This window comes from Microplitis mediator, chromosome 11 (assembly GCF_029852145.1).
Source record: "Microplitis mediator isolate UGA2020A chromosome 11, iyMicMedi2.1, whole genome shotgun sequence".
In the NCBI taxonomy this organism is placed as follows: Eukaryota; Metazoa; Arthropoda; class Insecta; order Hymenoptera; family Braconidae; genus Microplitis; species Microplitis mediator.
The window spans coordinates 18,672,717-18,696,287 of NC_079979.1; the positions used below are offsets into that span (position 1 = coordinate 18,672,717).

General features: G+C 28.9%; 1 protein-coding gene across 2 annotated transcripts in view; it reads left to right on the forward strand.

The window, feature by feature from the left end:
• Window positions 1–23,571, forward strand: part of LOC130677548 (neurobeachin) — a 243,413-nt gene that overhangs the window by 94,143 nt on the left and 125,699 nt on the right. For both annotated transcript variants that reach the window (XM_057484342.1, XM_057484341.1), the window contains exon 2: window positions 4,890–4,994. In XM_057484342.1, coding sequence (XP_057340325.1) covers window positions 4,890–4,994 — 105 coding nt within the window. The remainder of the gene's footprint in view (window positions 1–4,889; window positions 4,995–23,571) is intronic.

The window sequence follows — 23,571 nt, forward strand, 5'->3', positions numbered from 1 at the left end:
TATCAAAGCCTCTGTGGCACATAAAAGTGGAATGATTAAAGTACGACAAAGACCGGGGGATTTAGTTAAGATGAAAATTCCTTTCTCCACCATGTCACTGTCCACACTAAGTTATCCGTTTCTTTTCCAACTTCCACTCGGGCTCTTATCCTCCTCTTCTCTTTATTTCTCTTTCTGCATATATATATATATACATAAAAGTTCTTGTGCTTTGTCTGTGTCTCTCTTTCATTTCATTTCTCGGTCCTCGCACTCAGGACATACCTTGTACTTGCCGGATTTAACTTTTAAAGTACGTAATTACCTAGGTCCCGTGTAAATTTTCAAATTTATGTTTACATATTTTTAATTATTTTTATAATGTATCAATAAAAAAATTTTTATGCACAGAAAAATAAATTCTACTGGTTAATTGTCAGTAAAACTGAGCCTGGATAAATAATTTACTCTTCCGTTTCTAGATTGAGTTCAATTATGAGGTAGAAAAACCTAATTTCGAGTCATTTTTAAATAAAAAAGAATAAAAATTGAAACAAAAAGAATCAGTTTTTTATTCTTTCCATATTTATTTTTTTTTGGCCCGAGTTTACTCTAAATTGTAGGGTAAATTTTATCAAAAAATTTTCTCATGTGCGTTTTACTTTTCACTCTTAACAATCGGAAGCATTTAAAATATGAATTTAACATCACTAGAATTTTTGTGTCACTGAATTCTTTTTTCGTATAAAATATTTATAGAAAAAAAAAAAATAGCGGCATAAATTTTTATTTTTAAATATGAGTGCATTCTTCCGTTACCATGAATTCGCATTAAACTTTAACGTCTTTGTTGATATTTTCTTTGATGTAAAAAGTATTTTTTTGAGAATCATTTTTATCCATTCCAATATTTCCCTGGAGGATAAAAACGAATCTTGAAAAATACCTTTGAGTATTTATATGCCAGTACAGTATAGAGAACTATTTGAATATTTTTTTTTAGCATAAAAAATTTTATAACATATTGAGTATCAATCATTGTCACGCTGCGATTGTATTTTTTGTTTTATCTCGACAATTTTTCTTCCCAAAAACAAAAAAAGAAATCTGAAAACCGCCTGACCCTGCGAGTCAGCCCCAAAACTTCCCGCTGTTTTCGAGCTCAGGGAGCTCGGAAACATTATTACTTGTAAATTTTTGAGCTTTTCGAGCTCAAAAATTTGTTACGCCGGTAAAACATACCTTCACTGAAAAATTATAATTTTTGTCCGACGATATCTTTGGATGGAATGATCCGATTTGAACGTTTTTGGTGACAACCGAAAGGGCTCAACAAGACTTAAAACTGATTACATTTTTAGGTGAATCGGGCGAGTGGTTTATAAGTTATACGCAAAAAACCAAAAACAACACGGAAAAAAATGATTGTCAATAATTGTGGTTCAACTTCTAATTATTTATGTTATGTTCAATAACTCAATTCATCAGATGTCGACCTCGAAACATCGACATCTGATGAAAACTCGATTTTCGAAAATCGGGCCGAAACCAATAACTTCTCTTTTTTTGAAAATTTGAAATTTTTTTAGCGGGAAGTTAAAAAACTTTATTTCAAATTTGATTACATGGTTATCAATAAAATGGTTAAATAAATACTGTACTTGTGATTAAGTAAATTGAAGAACTTTAACAAAGAAAAAAAAATTATGAAACTACAAAGTAAAAATTTAAATCAAAGATTAAAAACTGGGTTTTAATTAAAAGATTAAAGCATCCGAAATTAATATATCCTTTGTCTTGAATGAAAAATTCTTGGGTTTTATTTTTCAGTGTAAAGTATTGTAATGACTTTTAAAGCAGTTGTAAGAGTTTTAAATCCCCATATAAAATAACTTTAAATTTAAACACTTAAGTACTTTAGAAATGAGTACAATGCTTTAGTTAGGGAATGAAACACTTGTTTAACTGTAAATCCAAGTGTTTCACAAATACTTTATTTAAAAATAACCAAACGTTTAAGTCTCATTTAAATTCAATGTAAACACTTATTCTATTTATATAACACTTGGACTCAGTGTTTTCGCTGAGAAGTGTATCCGTGATCAACGGTAATGTTTATTAACCCTTCGGAGGACACTTGTGTCAGACATCTCAGCAAGTTTATTTTTTCTATTGTTTTTTTAAATTTCATTTAAATAATTGTGTCAATACTCAAGTTTACGTCGTACAAAATTTATTGTAAAAATTTTTGGAGTCATCGCGGATTAAATCCGGAGTTAATCCGAATCAAAGTGCACAGTAAAAAAAATTGTGTATCTGTGTAAAAAACGGTCCGTGTTAAATTTTTTGTGTTAAATCAACACAATTCTCTGTGTTACTTTAGAATTTTTAATCGGTCTACTATTCAACACTTTAAAAGGGTTACCTAGTACAAAAATCGATATTATCAACATTTATTAAGTGTTACTTTAAAATCAACACAGAAAAAGTGTTGAAGCGACAGTTGAATTGTGTTAAAAAAATGTCTTTCTTCTATTCACTTGGGAAGCGCCATTAAGCATCAGTTTTGCTCGGTTAGTTATTATTTTTGTGACATTGATTTTATTTATTTTCAATTAGACATGAAAAAATAAACTTGACAAAGTTCATGATTCGTATAGTTTAAAAAAAAAAAAAAATATTTAAAAAATTGCATCTGTGGCTTTTTTACTTTTCTACGTGCGCACATTTTTATTTTTTATTTTTTTTTCGTAATTGATTTGTTGATAAAAAAATTGAAAAATTGTTAACTGTCTGCTAACTTAAGGATCATGTTTACTATCACAAAATAGTTAAATGTTAAATAATAATTGTTAACACTTTTGATAATCTAAAAATAATTAATGGTACAAAAATAAAATGTAAAGGTTAACATTTTTTTTGTGTCGCCATTAACATTTAAAAAGTGTTGAAGTTACTTCTCATATTACTCGAATTGTGTGTTGAAATTTTAACACAAATTTTGTGTTTAAATTCAACACAAACAGTCTGTGTTAAAAAATAACACAAATATTCTGTGGACCGTTTCTAACCTACATTGTGTTGATTTTAACACAATATTTTTGGCTATACTTCCGAATACGGCATATCACCAATTACTTCAAAAAATACGGCGTAATAACCCTAATAACATATAAAACCCAGCGCGATTTGTCTGAGTTGGCGATACGGACGAATAGATGCGATTATGTTGGAATACGTGCACATAGATGGCGCTGCTAATTGATCGATTATCAATAGCTAAATTAAAATTAAAATACTTAATAATTAATTTTATTTAAAACCGTAAGAAGGATGGTGGCGTGTAGGTTCAACCCATTTATAATTTTATGGTAACTTCAGTGTTAGGTATGAGGCAGAATGTGATGGAGGTGCCTCACTGACGATTCCACCATCACATCTGGGATGAAACCTAACATTGTTCGGTGTCTAACGAATTCATTCGTTAAAGATTGTTATTGGTGAATTAGTGGCATATTTAGTTCAAAATTTCGTGAATAATTTGTTAATTAATTAAACAATTAATTGATAGGTTGGTGAATTTTTGAACACGTGTTGTGTGTGTCTGAGGTAAACATCAAAATGAAGGCTTATTCGGCTCCGTCGCCAATAAATTCCCTCGGGTAACGTCTCTACACATAAAAATGAAGTTTGTGTGTAATTAATAGACAAAAGTAAGGTGTGCCGTATTCGCCAGAAAAGTCATATTTTTTACTGTGTGAATGCAGATTGAAAAAAAAATCCAGACCACCCGTTCGGAAAACAAACTCCCGATTTATCCAAAATCATTTTTTCCGAAACTCCAAAACTTCGAGTGACGAAGTGAATGTGAATTTTTAGAAAATCTGCAAATACTCCGATTTTTTACAGTCAAAATTTTTTATTTAATTGAAAAAGTAGAGGAGTCAAAATGGGCCATACAAAAATTTATACGCGAAAATAAAAATTCAGTAGTCCATTTTGACCCGATAATATTTTTTTGAAATTAATAAATTCATGAGAAAAAAAAAATGAAATGTCCATTTTATCCGATCTCATAAAAAATGTATTTAAATTTATCATTTTTCACTTACCATCTATTTAAAACGATCAAAAATTTATTTGCCAGTTAAAACAGACTTTAAGACTTAAATCGATTTTACGAGATAATTTAACGATAACATTTATCGACATCTATAACAATATATGAATGAATATATATATATATATATATATGTATATATATATATACATATATATAAAGTATATATATGTATATATACTTTTATGCCTCAAACAAAAATCTTAAATCCTAAAGAAACTAAAGTATAAAATATTTATCGAACAATATTAATTACCGGAAGTAAAAATAATAAACCACGAACCTTAAGCCCCACGGATGAAATAAAGTAAAAATAAAAATAAAAGTATGCCCAGTATTAAGAAACAATTCACGTCTATATAACGTGTAGTCTCTTTATCGTATTGTACGAACATAAGCCAAGCACGTACTCGCGAAAAAAGATTTCCCCAGATAAAATAAAAAATATATATAGTCTATATATATATATATATATATATATATATATATATATATATGAATCCACAGTGGACTACATAACATGCTTTTGCTAAAGACATTTTTAGTAAAAGCATTTTCATACTCTCCGGCATTCCAGTTCACAAAATAAAATCATTTAAAAAAATATAGATTGACATTCTAACAATTTTATGACAGACTAAAATTCATAAAAATCACTCATATTTATCGTACATTATTATTATTAAAAAATATTCATGATGAAACGTACAATGGATTTACGTCATGATAAACTCATTTTTTTATCTCTCAACTTTTATCTATTATAAAACTTTTTTTTTTATTTTTCCAGCTTGTCGGCGGTGAATTTGATATGGAACTAAATTTTGTCATTCAGGATGCCCAAAATATCAGACATATGCTGGAATTACTAGATCACTGTCCGCCAAATCTTCAGGTAAGTTTTCAAAAAAAAAATTTTCATTTTTTTGGTTTAATTCTGATTAATTCGAAAATAATTCTCCAATTTCTGGTTCTGAATCCGAATTGAACTAAATTAAAACGAATTTGAAATTTTTGAATCAGTTTTATTCTGTTTAATTCAAATTCAAATTTTCAAATCAGTTGAATTCTGTTTTGCGGAATTCGATTGAATATAGGGGAAGGGGGGGGGGGGCAAAACGGGATACTTATCGAAAAATTTAGTTTTTAGGGACATAAATATCGTAAATTGACTTCATTTTGATTCTATTTGAAATAAATGTAACGAATTTTAGACTGCCATCAGAAAAAAAATTTTTATTTTCTGCGGGCAAAATGGGATACCTCAAAAAAAAGTAAATTTTTTTTTTTTTTTTTTTTTTTCAAGTGAATAAAATTGATGTAAAAATGTCTTTCTAAATTGATGTAAGTAATAAAATTTACGTGTTTCGGACGACGATACTCAATTTATCTGTGATTATTGTGAATAATTTTAGAGATTTATCTTTCATTAACGATGAATCAGTTATATATCGTTATCGTTATTTATTATAAATTTTGATACTTATGTTAAAAAGAATGTTAGTTAGTTTTCATTCCAAAGAAATTATTTTTATAAGAGAAATAATTAAATATTGAATATTAGAAAATTAACATAACTGTTAATAATGTGATATTATAGCACTAAAGTTATAAAATATTAAAAAATTATGAAAGTTACAATGTAACAGTTAAAATTATGATGATTACCAATGTTACAGTTTTAGAGTTTTTATTAGTATTATTGTTGTTATTGCTCTTGAGTTAATTAAAGAAATAAATTTCTTAATTTGTGATACTTCATGAAAATAAATTTGTAGTGCGATAAAATTTGTACATTTTTTTCATTTATACTTTTCGCAAAAAATATAAAAATGTTTTTTTTTAGCTTTTAATAGTGTAAAATGATACTAGATGTCATTTTTGACCATTTTCGAAAGTTTTTCGAGAAAAAACAATTTTGACGAAATTTTGAGGGTATCCCATTTTGCCGGCCTTTCCCGTTTCCCCCCCCCTACCCCTAAAAGAATTAAAATTTTTAATTCGGTCGAATTCAGTTGTTTAATCAGGGATTATAAATTTATTTATCTATTTATTTATTTAAAGAAAATGTAAATTAGTTTATATCTATATATATAAATTGTAAATATTAAATCGTAACCCAAAGTTATATAACATTTTGATATACATCCTCAAAGCTTATGCATACACAAAAGAATGTAAACATTTCGAGCGAGGTAACACCAAGTGCGCAATACGTGATGTTACGCAATGGCCTAGCAATAGCGATAGCAACAGTAGCAGTACTACTGTACTAAGTAGAGACGTAGAGAGAACAAGTGATATTTAAATTCAGTCCACGTATATATTTCCAGTGGTATAAAACGTGCTGGGCTGGCAGTCTACTGTCTACTGTGTACTGTGTTACGGTTTGAGGTGGAACAGTCAAACTACACTGAAAGACTGACCTATACAAAACCATACTACTGTAACATGTACCATGTACTTGGTTCACTCAGCACAGCTACTGTAGTATACTATAGGCCAGACTATAGGAAACCGTGTTCTTTCACTCACTGCACCGTGACTTGTACTACTTGTATTTAGTTGTCCGGTGAATGCAAACCACCGACCAACGCCTTTTAAAATATTTCCATACCAACTAGACCTTACTATTATTGTTAATGGGTTTTAACTTTGACTCAGGTTTACTTTACGTGTTTATTGAATTCTTTCCTTCACTTTTTAGTTACAATGAGAAATTACATTGTCAATACAAGGAAAGAAAATTAAACTAGAATTTACGATGCTAGCATCGTAATCGCCCGAGTCGAAATAGTAGACGTAGTTACCCGTGTAAAAAATATACATGAGACAGATTTGAACTTCGAATGTAACTTTTTTGGAACGTTAGTAATTTTTATGGTAAAGGATTAAGTTTTTATGAGCAAATTTAGAGTCAAAAAAGGACGTTCTTGGAAATTTTTTGGAATTTTTTATAGATATTCCAAAAAAGTTCCATAATCACCACTTTTGACCTTTTTCGGAGGCTAAAAAAGACGTTCCAAAAACATTAAAAAATGGTACAAAAATCGTTACTTTACAACCTATTATAGAACTAAAATAGACGTTCCAAAAACATTCCAAAACAGTTCCAGAAGCTCAACTTTTGACTTTTTTATGGACTAAAAAAGGCGTTTCAAAAACTTTCCAAAATCACTTCTTCTGCTTCTTTTGTAGAATAAAGACGTTCTAGAAAGATAACAGAATAGTTCAAAAATCACTACTTTTGAGTTTTTTATAGAATTAAAAAAAACGTCCAGAAAAAATTCCAAAAAAGTTCCAGAATCTCAACTTTGGACTTTTTTATAGACTAAAAAGGCGTTTCAAAAACTTTCCAAAATCACTTCTTCTGCTTTTTTTGTAGAATAAAGACGTTCTAGAAACATAACAAAATAGTTCAAAAATCACTACTTTTGAGTTTTTTATAGAATTAAAAAAAACGTCCTGAAAAAATTCTAAAAAAGTTCCACGAATGTCCTTTTTTGACTCGAAATTCGCTCATAAAAACTTTTTTTTTACCATCAGAATTACTAACGTTCCAAAAAAGTTCCATTCGAAGTTCTAATCTGTCTCATGTTTAGAAGTTCCACATGCGGAACTTTTTTGGAATCTTTTTGGAACGAATTTTTTTTACACGGGTTGAAGGTTTTGAAAATTATGCATTCAAATGAAGCTTCAATGTTTTTATAGGGCCCAAAATGTAACTTGGTTATTTTTTTGCTACGCCTTTATGGTTCCCGGTATCTGCCTTAAGAGCCAGAAGGGCGTAGTAAAAAATTTTGGGGAATTAGATTATAATCCAGTCCAAAATTGATGAGAAATTTTTTTGGTATGCTTATATTTCCTTTATAATCCCAGTGTAATTTAAAATAATACAACCGTAAAAAATCGTAATATCTCCAACTTTTAAAGAAAAATTAATAATCGGTTGACTGTCTAAAAAAATTAAATACAATTTTCACTAAAAATGAAATACAGCCGTCTTACAAATGTTCCATTACGGCCTTAAAAAAACTAAATAGCAATTATTTAAATCTTTAAATATCCCAAGTATTAAATAAAAAAAATGTATGAAAACATTTTCTTTTAAATTTATCCTTTCAACACCAGCATTTCTCAATGATCGACATTTTCCTCAGCGCACCTCTATTGCCATTGGCTTTTAGCTATCTCTTCTATTTCATCTCTTAAAAATCTTTCAACTTTATATATTTTCCTTTCATTCATAAAATTGAACCCTTGAGAAATCAAGTGCTACAACTTTATTCCTTATTCAATATTTTCCACAATATTAATTAAAATCAAATCTCATAACTCAGAACAGAACTCAATTATAATTAAAATAATTTATAAATTTAATTAATTTATTGGTCGGGGTAAAAATAATTAAATACAGAAATAAATTAACGTCAGTACACGTAAAAAAATGGTAACATCGTAATTTTTCCTATTAATTACCCATACAAAAAACAAGAATCGGCTCATTACTGGGTCGTGAATGGCTGCCAATTTCAAAGCATCGGCCGAAGATCGGCTAAATTGTGGCAATCAATCATCGGCCAAAGCTTGGCATCAAGAACACTCGATCAAACAGTTGGCCAACGAACGGCGATTAATTGTACGCCGTTTTTACAATCATTGCAAACCAGGCATCGGCCGATCTATGGGAAAATTTCTAAGCTCGGCGACTTTGTATGGGTTGCATTGAATATAATTTTTGGAAAAATTTTCTAAGTATAAACTGGATATACAAAATTCAAAAATAATAAATTATGATTTATGATAATTTTGAATTTTCCATTTTCCCGCTTCCCTATTTGAAGTAAAAAAAAAACAATAACTTCCCGAATTTTCGAAAAGTCTTCGATTTTCTTAACAGAAAGTTAAAAAGAATTCACTGAGGCTCAAATATTTTGATCTTAAAAACTTTTTCAATTTAAAGATCACAAAAAAAATTTCAACTGAACATAAATCATTTAGCGATCTATTATATCAATAAAACGATAAATTTATGAATTGCACAATTAACCTCGAGCGTGATATCGTGAGTATCAGCTCCCACTTAACGACCCTCGTAAAATAATAAAATAAAATTAGCCCAATGAAATTGCGAGGTTTCTTAAACTATAATACCAGATAAAATGAATACGAAACATTAAGGCAGCAATTAGTAAAGTCATGATGAAGTTGCTAAATGTAAGTACATATAAATTGGCTTCTCTATCATAATTCACGGGTGGGTATTGCCGTAAGCGCAAGTGTTACGTTGGGCAAACTATAATCAACTCGAGATCAATTTCGACCCGGTGACACCCTGAATTGATAATTTCATTAAAGGAGTTTCCACGTTCCGGTGGCCTCACTCACTTACTCACTCACTTACTCTTACTCTTACTCTTGTTCTCCTTCTCCTACCGCCTTTTATCACCCTCTAAACTCCTCTTTACTTTGCTCAGTTAGTCCACCCCCGATAGGAGTAGAATAGAAGAGGGCATTTCATCCCCCGTTTAATCTGCATAGAGAATGTATACCGATAGAAACTGTTAGTCCAATCCAAATTCACTAAACATAAACCTCATATATATATATATATATATATCTATCTTATAAATAGCTTATACATACATACATTTTATACATACATTTTTATTTTAATGTCAAGCTCTTAAAATCGATCAGAAGACTATTTTTTTATGAGCATCACATTAAAATAAAAATAACTAGAAAACAATGCGGAATTCGAAAAAACTTTATTCGAAATAACTTTTAGGGAATAAAATTGTCTACAAAAAAGGTCCAATGGTATTTTGTAATAAGTCTGATAGTTTCGCCGGAAAAGTAGAAAATCTCAAAATTTAATATGAATTCGTCTTCAACCTCAAATAACTTTTAAACAAATAGATTCCTCAAAAAATGATAAGAATCTTTTTTTGTAGAGCATTCAATTCCCTACAAAAATATGCCTGCCAATTATTCCTATGACGCATCGTTAGCTACTTATAAAAATCAGAAGACGTAAAAAAAATTTTTCCCATGTTATTCTTATGGAAAATAGAAAAGTGCGATGAGGAACCTCTTAATGTTAATATTAAAAGCTCTAATTTTCACAGGCGTCTTTTTTTATCTAAATGAAACTTTTGAACCTGTTTGGAAGAAAAAAAAAAAAATTTGTTATTTTTTGGATCACCCTAATACATACATACACTATATATATTGCGATATTATTCAGGATAAATGACACGTCCCGAGGGGATTTTAAGTCAAGTGGACGAGTGTGTTTGACTGATGATTAAATTATGTTGAAAATGAGGAGTATAGTTTTGTGGTATAATTATTTCGGTCAATCGGAAGTTTATTGGAACTAACGAGCTCGGTTGTTATGCATTTGCCACTGATGTTGCTGTTGTTGATAAATTGTTATGATCTGGATCTAAATCTAAACCTGAATGATGATAAAATTAAACGGGTAAATAACGAGTTTGAAAACTCGACCCGGTCATTTCATCTAATGACTTTTTACTTGTTGACTTAATTTTTTTTACTGGTATATATATGTATTATATGTGTGTAGGTAGCTTAGATTTTTTTTTAACTCCACTTTCTCTCTCATTTAAACCAAATTGGTATAGTAAACATGTAGCGCTGGGCTTATCTGGGACAATAGGAGCTTGATGAAAATTCCCAACGGTATCACTATATCCCGGGCGTATTCATTGTCTCTGAAATAACATAGTTACGAGATAGTTGTAGGAATGAAAAATAAGTAACAACTGTAATAACAATTATTATTATTCATTATTTTAAATATGAATAAGTAATCCAGACAAATTAACTAAATTAAGTATTATTATTATTCTGATAAGTTGACTCACGGTTTATTGAAATTTTTATAATTATAGAGTAGACTGAACTTTAATTAGTCCAAGAAATGGAAATTTTTATTTTTTATTATTTATAAAATTGAATTTTTATGATACTGAAGATAACCGTCGTCTAAAAATTTTTTGATTTGTTTATATAGCAACAAAGTATTAAAAAAAAATATTTGAAAAAATTGCACCTATAGTTTTTTAAATTTTCTACATGTGCATTTTTTATTTTTTTATTTTTTATAATAATTTATCGTTTTTAACAGAATTCAAAAATTATTAGACGTCGGTTAACTTCAGTATCATGAATTTTTTTATTAAAAATTTGAAAACGGCATTTTTTGATATTTTCAAATTTACTGTGCTTTTGAAAACTTGAATCTACAAAATTTTATTTTCATCTCTAATTTTAAAATTATTTAAAAAAAAAAAATTTCAACCCCTTGGTAAAAAGTTGAATATTATGACGATTAAAATGATTCTGAAGTTAGCAGACAATTAACAAATTTTAGTTTTTTTTTTTGACAATTTAATTTTAAAAAAAAGAAAACTAAAAAAATGCACATGAAGAAAATTTTAAAAACTATGAGTGCAATTTTTTCAAATACTTTTTTTTTTATAATTTATCGTTTTAAAAAAAATTCAAAAATTATTAGACGTCGGCTAACTTCAGTCTCATCGATTAAAAGCTCTTGGAAAAAAATATTTAATTACAAAATATAAAAAAAACATGAGTGTGAATGTAACAGACATCAGACAAATTCAAAATTATTAATTAATAAAATAAAATTTTTAAAAAATGCGCATTTAAAAAATTTAAAAATTCATAAGTGCATTTTTTCGAAATATTATTTTTTAAATTATTTACTCTATTTATTTATAATTTTAAATTTGTCTGATGTCTTCTACATTTACACTCATAAAAAAACAAGTTGTTTAGCTCGGCCGCTATATTACACTCAAAAATTTTCGAGTGAACGCGGATCAAATCCGGAGTGAATGCGGAGCGGATAATTTTTTATTTATTTAATTTCCTCAGAGTGAAATAAACTTTAATGGGGACTTTATTTTACCGCGAAAACTCCGAAATCAGTCCGCTGACAAAAAAATTCCCTATTTACTCCATATACAGAGGGATTTTTTTTTTACTCCGGAACTCCGGCAATAAAATTCTTGTGTATCTGAAAATCGGAACGTTTTTCGCAAAACGAAATGAAAAGTAAAAAATTTACTCGATGTATATTTCCAAAATGTTTCGCATAGGTGCTGGTATATGTCAGCCGAAAATTGCAGCCACCCCAAGTTACCCTGTCAACTTTTTGCAGTCAAATTACATAAATTTTTTAAATTTTCGTCGCGCCAAAAATGGTACTAAAGTTAGCCGACGTTTAATAATTTTTATAAACGATAAATTATAAAAAAAAAAATATTTAAAAAAATTGCACCTATAGTTTTTTTAATTTTCTACATGTGCATTTTTTTTTTTTTTTTTTATTGTAATTGATTTGTTAAAAAAAAAAATCAAAAATTCCTAATTGCCTGTTAACTCCCGATTTCCAGGTCCGCAAATATTTTTCAAGTAAAAATGAAATTTTTTTTACTAAATCTATAAACAAATGATTTAATTACTTATTATTAAAACATAATTAATAATTAATGATAATCGTTTATATTTAATATAAAATAAACAATCATATTTATATAATAGTCCACATAATAATTAAACAAACTTTCTCGCATTATAATAAACGCCGAAATTAATATATTATTCGCAACAGTGGCAGCAGGTATATTAAATCATGATATAAATTGAAATACGTCCGTTATATTTTATCTTCCGCGCAACTTTTAACTGAGTTATGAATTTTTCATTAAAAAAAAAATTTGAGTGAAAAATAAAAATACGTAAGAATCGAATCTAAAAAAAAAATTTATCAGTTGATATTTTTAAATAAAAAATATACTAATTAGTTACCATAGCAACCGCGGAAAATTAGTTTCAATAAAAAACCAGGTAATAAAAAGTACTCAATTAAAATCCACTTATATTTTATATTTATGATAAATATTTAATGACAATAAAATTCCCATTAACATGAGAGTATCTCTGCCAGAGGATTTTAATTGCCAGGCAATAAAAAATTAATTAAATAAATATTTACTAAAATTTAAACAGTAATTTAATTTATTTATTTATTTATTTGTCATATAAAATTATAGTGAATGGAGTAAAATTAGGTAGTAGTAAGTAGCAAGTAGTAAGTAGTAATAGTGATAGTGTCAGCGATAAAAAGTGTGAATTTCTAAATAGTGTAAGTTGTTAAAGAGCACTCGGTGGATTTTACGATAACGTAAACGAGTGCACAACATCGTGGCGCAGATTCGATGTCGTTACGCTACTGCGTGAGTTGAATATATTGATTTATCGCCACCCATTCACCTACTGATGGAAGGGTGAACCCAAGGAGGGCAAATATAGGAGGGCAGGAGGCTCGGAGGGTTAGTATTCAACCCGATAAACCCGCCTGCAATACTCTCTCTCCCTCGGTTTCCCTAGTCCTCTTTCTCTTTCATCTCTTCCTCTCATCCACACTCAGCCAACCCAGAAACGCTCAACACCCGATTGCACTTTAGTCCCTCTCCCTTCATCTCATCCTCATCTGGTTCCTCTCCTGGTTTCTCTAGCAGTTCCTCTCTGTTTCCTCTCTACTTCTCAACTCATTCGTTCTATCCGTACAATCGAGTTGATGCTTGTCTGAATGCTGCTAGGGGTAATGCTGAAGAGATTTATGAGAACAACCAGAAATTTTGCAAGTGCACCTGGAACGTGCCGAATTAAATCTTCTCTTTCTCTTTCTCATTCTCTTACACATATCTACCAATGAACGTAAATTCCTCTCAATCTCCTTTCTGTGATTTCAAACTAAATCTTACTTTTGAATTTGTCACTAACAACTAAATCATTCCTTACACTCCATATTATCCGATATAATTTCACTCTAAACCGGCCAATATTTCACTTTTGCCATGACAAAAAAAATTTTTATTTTATTTTTGCACTGGAAATTTGGAATTTTTTTAAATTCTTATCGAAATTTTTTCTGTTAAAATGTTTCTCATCAAAATAATCGATACTCGATTATAAAATTTTTTTTAACATAAAAACTTTAGACGGGAATTTTGTAATTAAAAATTTTTTTTCGTTTCAAATAAAAATTAATCGGAAAATTTATTGCAAAAAAAAAACAAGTAAATAAATTGAAAAATTCCAGCATTAAATTGCGATACAAAATTTTTGCAATACCGTACAATAAAAAATATTACAGATAAAAAATAAAAAAAATTTTTATTTTCTCTTTGCACTGAAAATTTTGAATTTTTAAATTCAAACTAAAATTCTAAAATTATTATCGAAATTTTTTCTGTAAAAATTTTTCTCATCAAAATAATCGATACTCGATTACAAAATTTTTTTAAAAATAAAAATTTTAGGCGGGAATTTTCTAATTTATAAATTTTTTTTCGTTTCAAATAAAAATTAATCGGAAAATTTATTGCAAAAAAAACAAGTATATAAATTGGAAAATTCCAGCATTAAATTGCGATACAAAATTTTTGCAATACCGTACAATAAAAAATATTACAGATAAAAAATAAAAAAAATCTGTTGAAACATTTTATCGATGGGTCGGTTTTAAATATAAAATATATTTATTTTGCAAATACTTTTTTATATAATCTTTTATATTTTTTTTATCAGAAATATTTTCCAGCGGATAAATATGTGGGATATGTATATGTATATGTGGATAATAAATAGATAAATATAAATAACAATATATATATATACAAGCATTGAGATGACGAAAAGATTCATCCCAGATACTCGTGAGAGTTTTATCCGGATTAAATTCCTGCTTATGTAGGCTTCGCTGATGTTTCACAGCTCGCGATTCCAATCCTCGAGATTGCAGAACTTTAAGATAAAACATTTATTCATATTTTAAGCACTCGCTTTTATATTTTCCATAAAAAATATTATCTCGCAAAAAAATAAATATATAACACGAAAATATAAACAATCTCTTCGTTCTCCATAAATTAATTCAAGTCGTTTGATAATTTCATTATTTTTTTTTTTTTGCCTTCATAAAGTTCAAAGTAATTAATACTAATTACCATTATTATTTCTATGTGAGTAAAATTATTATTAATGGCCGGGTACTTAATCATAATTCGTATGAACGCACGTCAAAAATTAACAAGAGAAATTTACATAAGTATTTTCCATCCTTTGTAATCATGTTATACAATAAATATACATAGAGATTACCGCGCAATAACAAAAAAAAAAGACATCATGGCCACTCGTTTGAAAATTATGCCAAGTCATAAATAATATTACACCAAAAGTGTCATCGGCAGTAATGCATACTGACGTTTACAAATTGCCGAATTATAAAATATTTAAAGCCCGATTTCTGATGATATTTTTGATGTTCATTTTTATCGATTTTTTGGTTCAATATTGTTTGAAAAAAATATAAATTATAAAGGCATTTTAATGATGATGACAGTAAAAATGTTGAATCTTGAGCATGAATACCACTTATATGTTATAGTGTCACTTGAGACTGCATCAAACTTAGGTAAAGTACTTTTGAAATTACATCTTCGTATTTTCTCTTGAAAACTTCACGGTACGAACAATGAAAATTCAACAACTCTCTGTCATTTTGTTGTCATACATACGCATAAATTATATGTATATATAGAAAAAAAACGATTTTTTGGCGCAAGAAATTTTTTCTACCCCTAAAAATTTTCATATTGGGCTGAGAAAAAAAAATCTTTTCGAATTATGATATTGAAAATTTAAAATCTATTATATTTTTGGTGCAAAATTTGAAGATTTCAAAATAATTTTATTCATCGAATAGACCCATGTTTATTTTAAGATATTTTAATCTTTTTTTTGGCAGTAGAGAACTTAAACCCGAGTCGTAATTTAGAGCCGATTTTGAACTTTCTAAAGTCGGATCTATTTCGGACTTGGAAGCTCAAATTAGAGTCTGTTTCCATGTTAAATTAGGTCCGATTTTGGACCTGAAATGCTACAAATTTCGGTTTTCAGTACTTTAGGGTTCAATATTAGATCTGATGAAAATTAAAATTAGGTCCTATTTTGAACCTCTGAGCCATATTGTATTGTAATAATAATAATATTCATATTATGAATATCATTAGCATTATTGATATTATGATTAATAATAATATACGTTACTCTGGATTTTATTTGCATTTACAATGGCTAGAATAATTTAAATTATAATTATCAAAATATATAGCAAATGCTGTTAATAGTTCAATTTTTTATAATAAATTAATAATAATATAGGAATAATAATAATTAATTTTATATAAATTTCGTTGCATGTCAAAAAAATAATGCTTACATTTAACTTTAAAAAATCTTTAATTTTTTATATCATCATAAATAGGGACAAGATTTTTGAATTGAATAGTTCAAATTTTTGATATTACGGGAAAAATATTGGTCTTATGAAAAAAGTTTTCGAACAAAAGTTGTAGGAAATTTAATTTTATTAAAAAAATGTCTCTTATGATTTTTTGATACGATCAATATTTTCACCGTAATTCAAAAATTAAGATTCATAATGAATGATTCAAAATTTTTTTAACTATAAAAATCTTAATTTTGAAATTACGGCTTTCTTATTAGTCTTAAGAAAAAATCATAAGAGACATTTTTTTTAGAAAATTAAATTTCCTACAACTTTTGTTTGAAAAATTTTTTCATAAGACCAATATTTTTTCCGCAATAAAAAAAAATTTCACACCACTAATTATTAATTATTTTTAAATTAACGCAAATATCCTGGCCCTAATTATAAATAATTTAATTATAATGAATCGAAATTTATTACGTGACTAATATTTTCGGACTTGAAGGTTCAAAATCGGACCTCTCAGTGAATTTTCGAACCTCTGGGTTCAAAGTCCGAGTTCAATTTTGACTCGGGAATTTTGATTTTCTTCTGTCAAGAAAATGATTCTTCCCATTGAATATGAAATAAATATGCAACGATTTATAACGATTTGTTGCTCTGTGCATATAATCTTTTTAATGCATATATTTATTAGAGTGGATATCAGTATCCAATTTATCAGCCCCTCAAAATATCTTACCGAAGTGAGAGAAAAAATTAGCAGAATAGTTCCCATAAAATACTAATCTCTAGGGGCCATTTTCATAATCCATAAGAATAATCTCTTTTTTTTTTATATCCATTAAATTACTTTAGGGTAAAAGTGATGAAATTATAAATCAAGATTATAATTGTCACCCTATAGTTTATATATATAGCTATACATATATTTTTGAAATGTCAGTGTTATTGATGTTATCATTTCAACTAAACAAATTTTATGAAAATAAATCACTTTTCTGATGGAATAAAAAAAAAAAGTTAAAATTGATGTATAAATATAAATATCAATTTGGATGTATCCATAAAAATCATTGTGCAAAAACATAACGAAATAAATGGCAGTCATATTAAGTGTAGAATCGTTTCGCTTCAAAAAGGTGACATGTAAATTTATCAGATGCAATCTCACGAAAAATATCGTTCTTTGTAAAATGGATTGCCAAACCGAGTGAAATTTTTCCAAGTATTTTTCTAGTTTTCTTCTTATCCTGCATCACTGAAACATGTACTATAGATACATATATATTTACATATGTATAGACATATACAAGGCGTCTCATTCCACGAGGAAACCGGATTCTCGGTGAATGCACGATGGCACTTTTCGGGTCGAAACTGACAAAGGGCGAAGAGGAGACAGATCTCGGCAACTGACGACGTCAATATGCTGATGAGAATTTAGTTCCACGTCACGCATCTATGACGCCTTTTAAAATGTATACATATATCTATATCGAGACATACATCCCCACATATATATGCATATGTTTTATATAAAACCTTCAAATTTTCTCTCTACGTTATTTTGTTTTTAAATTTTTTGTTGTTGGCTGTCTTATAAATTTCGCTTTTACGATTTCAAAGTAAAAAAGTATACAGATAGATGTGTTTATCGGAGTATTCGATCCCTCTAACATCTACAGTAGACATTCTATATACATCCTACTTACACTTGACTGCGTTTGGTTTCACGCCGCTTCACCTTTTTGGTTTGCTTTGATAGTTTATCCACTGGAAAATTATTCCCTACACTTTTTAGACCTCTACTCAATTCTGTATCTACTTCAATACGTAAATCTTTACAAGCTCTTAATTTACTTTGAAAATTTCAAGTTTCATGAAATTCAAATTTCAAACTTTTCATTAAATTTCATCTTTCCGTCCGTCATTTTTTTTATGCAGTGCAATAGAGAATAACACGATAATGAAACTTGAAGCTGTTTTCGGGATTTGAAGTCATAAAACAAGAAATTCAATTTTTCAAACTTTTTCATACGAAATTATTGTTTTTCTCAATATTGAAAAAGGCAGCAATGAAACTTTAACTGTTTTTAGTGATCAAAAAATGAACAATACACTGTAAAAAAATTTTGGACCCGGTGTAGTGTAAAAGTCTCGGTGTAAAAATTTTGGTGTGAAAATTACACGAAATTCGGTGTTAAATTTAGGCGGTGAATTTAAAATTTTGACTCCGCCAAACGTGTAAATTTATAATTCATGATAATTTTGCGTTAAGAAGAAAAAGTTAAACACAGTTTAAAAATTTGGGTTAAATTTAACACAAATCACATGTCCCGAATGCGGTTCACTTCTCAGACAGTGCTCCCCTTCCCACTTTTTTAAAATATTCAATGACTTCCAACTGTCATCACCGCATTTAAATTTAATCAATTAATTAAAGAAATGACGCCTTTAAATTTTCGCCGGGATATAGATTTGAAAAAAATAAAAAAATTATTGCTGTTGTCGGTTAAAAGTTAAACGAAATTTGGTAAATTTCAGTCCACAAAATTTGACATTTCAAATTTGAAAAATTGATTCAAAATTTTAACTGAAATTTTTTAACCAAATTTCGTTCAATTTAAAATTAACAACAACTTTTCTTCGGTTAATTAATAAAATTTTAATACGATGACAGTTCAAGGTCATTAAATATTTTTAAAAAGTGGTGTAACAGGGTAAAATAGATTCCAATGGCTATTTATTAAGATCTAAAATTGGATTTGTCCACGGTCGATAATGGGTCCTAATTATAACTCGGTTTATTAAATTGAGTGATTCGACATGTCACCGGGTGTCGCTAATCAGTGAGACCCGAACATCCGCCCCTCTCTTTTGCTAATTAATTTAGTAGGGATGAGTTTTCCGGGGGTGAATCGAAGAGTTATAAGGGAGTGCCGTGCCAAAAATCGAGAGAGTTCGTTGGACACCCAAAGAGAGTCAATCGGACGACCGAAGGCGATGGACGCCTAAGTGAAAGTTAGTGAACAACTAGAGTGATTGGACGCATCATCTACACCATTCTATACGAGGCAAGACGAGGACCTTAACAATCTGGAGCAAGAACAACCCGGACAATCGAGAACCAGAAGAGCCGATTCACCTGTAAGGAAAACTGGACGACAGTTGGAGGAATAGCCGGACATCAGCTACAAGTCTCATCTGGTTGCTGCTGTAAAAGTCATCAAGGTAAAATTATAATTAATTAAGGCCGGAATTTATATTCCAATGGCAGAATTAATTATAATTAATTTAATTAATATCTTTCCGTTGGTCCTCGCGTATATAAATTGGAAGTTGTAGGCCGTTGGCCATTACAACCACGCGCCTCGTGTTTTTCAAAAGTTGTGTCACGCCGCTCTTATTCGCCATTGTGTCTATAACTCTGAATTTATTTTATCCGAGGCCTTTGGCTGGAATAAAATAATTTTCCCGCGTAAATATCTAATTAAATAAATTATTCGATAACGTCAGTAAATTAATTGAGGCCGGAATTTATTCCAGTGGCTGAATTAATTCATAAATAAACTTTAATTTACTCGAATTCGTCAGTAAGATTCAAGACCGAGTAACGCCAACTCAATGGCTGAATTTCTAGTCAATTCATAACGTAATTCTAGTCACGATTTAATTACAAATTAATTTTAAGTTAATTAATTAAAAATCTAAATAAAATGAAGTCGTAAAAAGGACGCTAGAGTTGTGATATATTGTTATTGAGTAAAATGGAAAGAAACGGATTATTTTATTGTGAAGTAAATTAATGTATAAAATTACTGGTAAAATTATTAGTGGAAAATTATAAGGAAAAATTAATTAATTAATACTTAATCTAAACAACAAATTAATTAATTAATACGTGTAAAATCAGTGAGTTAATTGAAATTAAGGAAGTGATAAATTGTAATCGGAATGAGTTAATGCGGAAATTTTATATTGGAATTTTAGTTGAATTAGAGTCATGAAGTTTTGGGTGAAAAGATTGTGATGATATAAAAAGTACAAAAGAAAATAGAGTTTTAAGTAAAATCAAGTAATGTTAATTGAAAGAAATTGTGTTTGTGATGTAAGTCCGGTGGACAAAATTATAAGTTAGGTTTAAGGTATGTCCGGTGGACACTAATTAAGAAAATGCGGGTTAACGTCCTGTGGACGGTTTTTTAAAGTAGAAATTAAGGAAAATAAGGTTTAACGTCCGGTGGACGGTTTTTTAAAGAGAGTGTGTGTGTGTGTTACGTCCGGAAGACGCCTAAAATACGTGTGTGTATGGGAGTGTGGAAACGTCCAGGGGACGCGTTTAGTTTGTCATAAGTTTAGTTTGTCATAAGCATAGTTTGCCATAAGGTTATTAATTGTCATTAAGGGTTGAATAAATAATAAGCAAGGTGCTTATAATAATTAAAATTAAAAGTAAAGTTTAAATAAATTTATTTCAGCCTGTTCACTATTCCTCTCCTCTCTCACAAAATATAAAATTTACGAACGACCCTGAGCATCTAATAAAATTACATTAACATCCGGTTCTGGAAGGCCGAGTCCATCTCCCAGTGGCGCCCTAATATTCGACTATAATACTTAGGTGCGACCAGACTTGGCAAGCTAATCACTCTGTCATAGTGGGAGAGTACTGTAAAAAAATTTTTGGACCCGGTGTAGTGTAAATGTCTCTGTGTAAAAGTTTTGGTGTGAAAATTTCACGAAATTCGGTGTTAAATTTAGGCGGTGAATTTAAAATTTTTACTCTGCCAAACGTGTAAATTTATAATTCATGATAATTTTGCGTTAAGAAGAAAAATTTAAACACAGTTTAAAAATTTGGGTTAAATTTAACACAAATCACATGTCCCAAACGGTCCACTCAATTTTTTGGGTTAATTTAACACATTATTCTTGTGTCAAACAATAATACGGGTTTAAAAATTGTTGAGATCAGACAACACATTAAACTTTAGTTAAATTTACACTTGATGGTGTCAAATAATTTACACAAAATATTTAACCATTGAATTTTTATACAAGAACAAAAAATTTTAAACTGTGTATCTAAATAAAATTAATGTAGTTTTTAATTAAATACATAGTTAAAAATATTCAATGATCGTTTGTTTCTCGTTAATTTAAATTACGAGTAACACGGAATTATGTAAAAAAGTTGATTACACAGTAGAAAAATTACACGGGTGGAAAATTTACACCGAGAAAATTTCACACCGTTATTTCACACTACACGGCCGTGTAAAGTTCTCTGGGTCCATTTTTACACCGAAATTTTCTACAGTGTACGTAATCAATATTAAAATTATAAGTTTAATTATGAAATTTAAATATTTATCAACTCAGAAATTATTTATTAATGTAAATTGACTTTAAATATGAGATGTAACTGGTTAAAGTTATTGAAAGTTAATAAAAATAAAAAGTTTACGTTGCGATATAGTTGTATAAAATTTAAATAAATGGAAGAACGAAAAAAGAATTAAGAGTAAAGTAAAAAATAATAAAAAAAAAAAGGAAAATAACTTGAGAAAAGAAAATTGAGATAAAGTTTTTCGTAAGTATAGGATAAAATGCTACGTGAACTGAATTGTAAATTTAGTAACATAGACCTATACCCTCCCACACATACCTAGACACACACACACCCTCTTACATATACACGCATAAAGTAATCTTAGTCTTCTCTAGTTTACCACGTAAAATCTCTGTTAAATTTGCGGCTGCATGGATGATATGCTCAGTTTATCGCGTGCCGCGCATTGAGGTCTGCATTACCCCAATATTGACTAAAGATTTCAAAATAAGACGCTCTGTATAACCTTACAGATGGGGTGCGAAATTGAAAAAAAAAAAAATTAATATAAGACTTTATATTTCTTTTTGCCCCCAGAATTATTTTATAAAAAAATTCAAATTCTGGATTATAACAAAAACAAACTTGATTGAATTTTATTCATAGCTTGTGAAAACCTTAAATCTCTTGAGATTAGGACGTAAATCCTTATCTGTCCCTAAAGTATTTTGGCTCGACGGAAATAGCTTATTTTTTTGCATTGAAAAAAAATCTACCAAACTTAATTGAAATTATTCAAATTTCTTGTTTTTTGAGTTGAGGAAAAATAAAAAAGATGCCAATTATTTCGCGCTCTAGATAACAAAGTCTGATTTTACTTCTTGGCATCTTTTCAACTGTTAGTATTCTAATTGATTTAACAAAATTCAAGTGCGATGGAAAAAAAATTTTGATTAGAAAAAAACCGCCATTTTGCCGCAACATTTTTTTTTTCATTTTTAGAAAAAGTTCAGTTCCAAAATCCAAAATTTTTTTTTTTGCGAAAATCAATGTCGGGCATTTGTAACTATTTTAAAATTATTAGTGTCCTACTTCACCCCACCCTAACTTACATTTAATTCTACGAAAATTCTCATAGATAAAATGAATAATTTGCTTTAAAAAATAATTTAATAATAAAACAAAATAAAATTATGCTGACCCAAAAGTTTGACTTGAGATTTTGGGTAATGTAAACAGTTAACCTAGACATAATAAACATAATTTATCCATCGTGTTAAGTCACGACCCCAGAAACTCTTGACCTCCAGAAACTTTTTCTATTTCCTCAGAACAAACTTGAATCGTCTTACATACAAAGAAAAAAAAAAGGAAAACAATAAAATCCAAACAAACGAAAACAAAAGTCTCAATTACCATGAAAATAAATATTTAAAATAAATGAAGCCTCAAAATAGTATCCGTAATTTGAAAATAATGATAAAATAAAATAGTGACTAAAGTTTCATTTATCTCGATGAGTTTTTACTACAACTCCTACTACAAGCGTACGCGATAAAATTTCATCCCCATCCCCATTTCTCAATGAACAACTTTTCTTCTTCCCATTCGAGCCCATTATCTTTATCTGCCTCTTCTATTTTCTACTCTCTTACTCGGGTCATTAGTGGTTTAGCAGGATTCCATTCGCCCAGCTTCCATTACCGATGAGCTTTTTTATTTTATTTTTATTTTTTACACATCCGGTCTCTTCTCATCTGCAGGCATTAGTTTACCTAA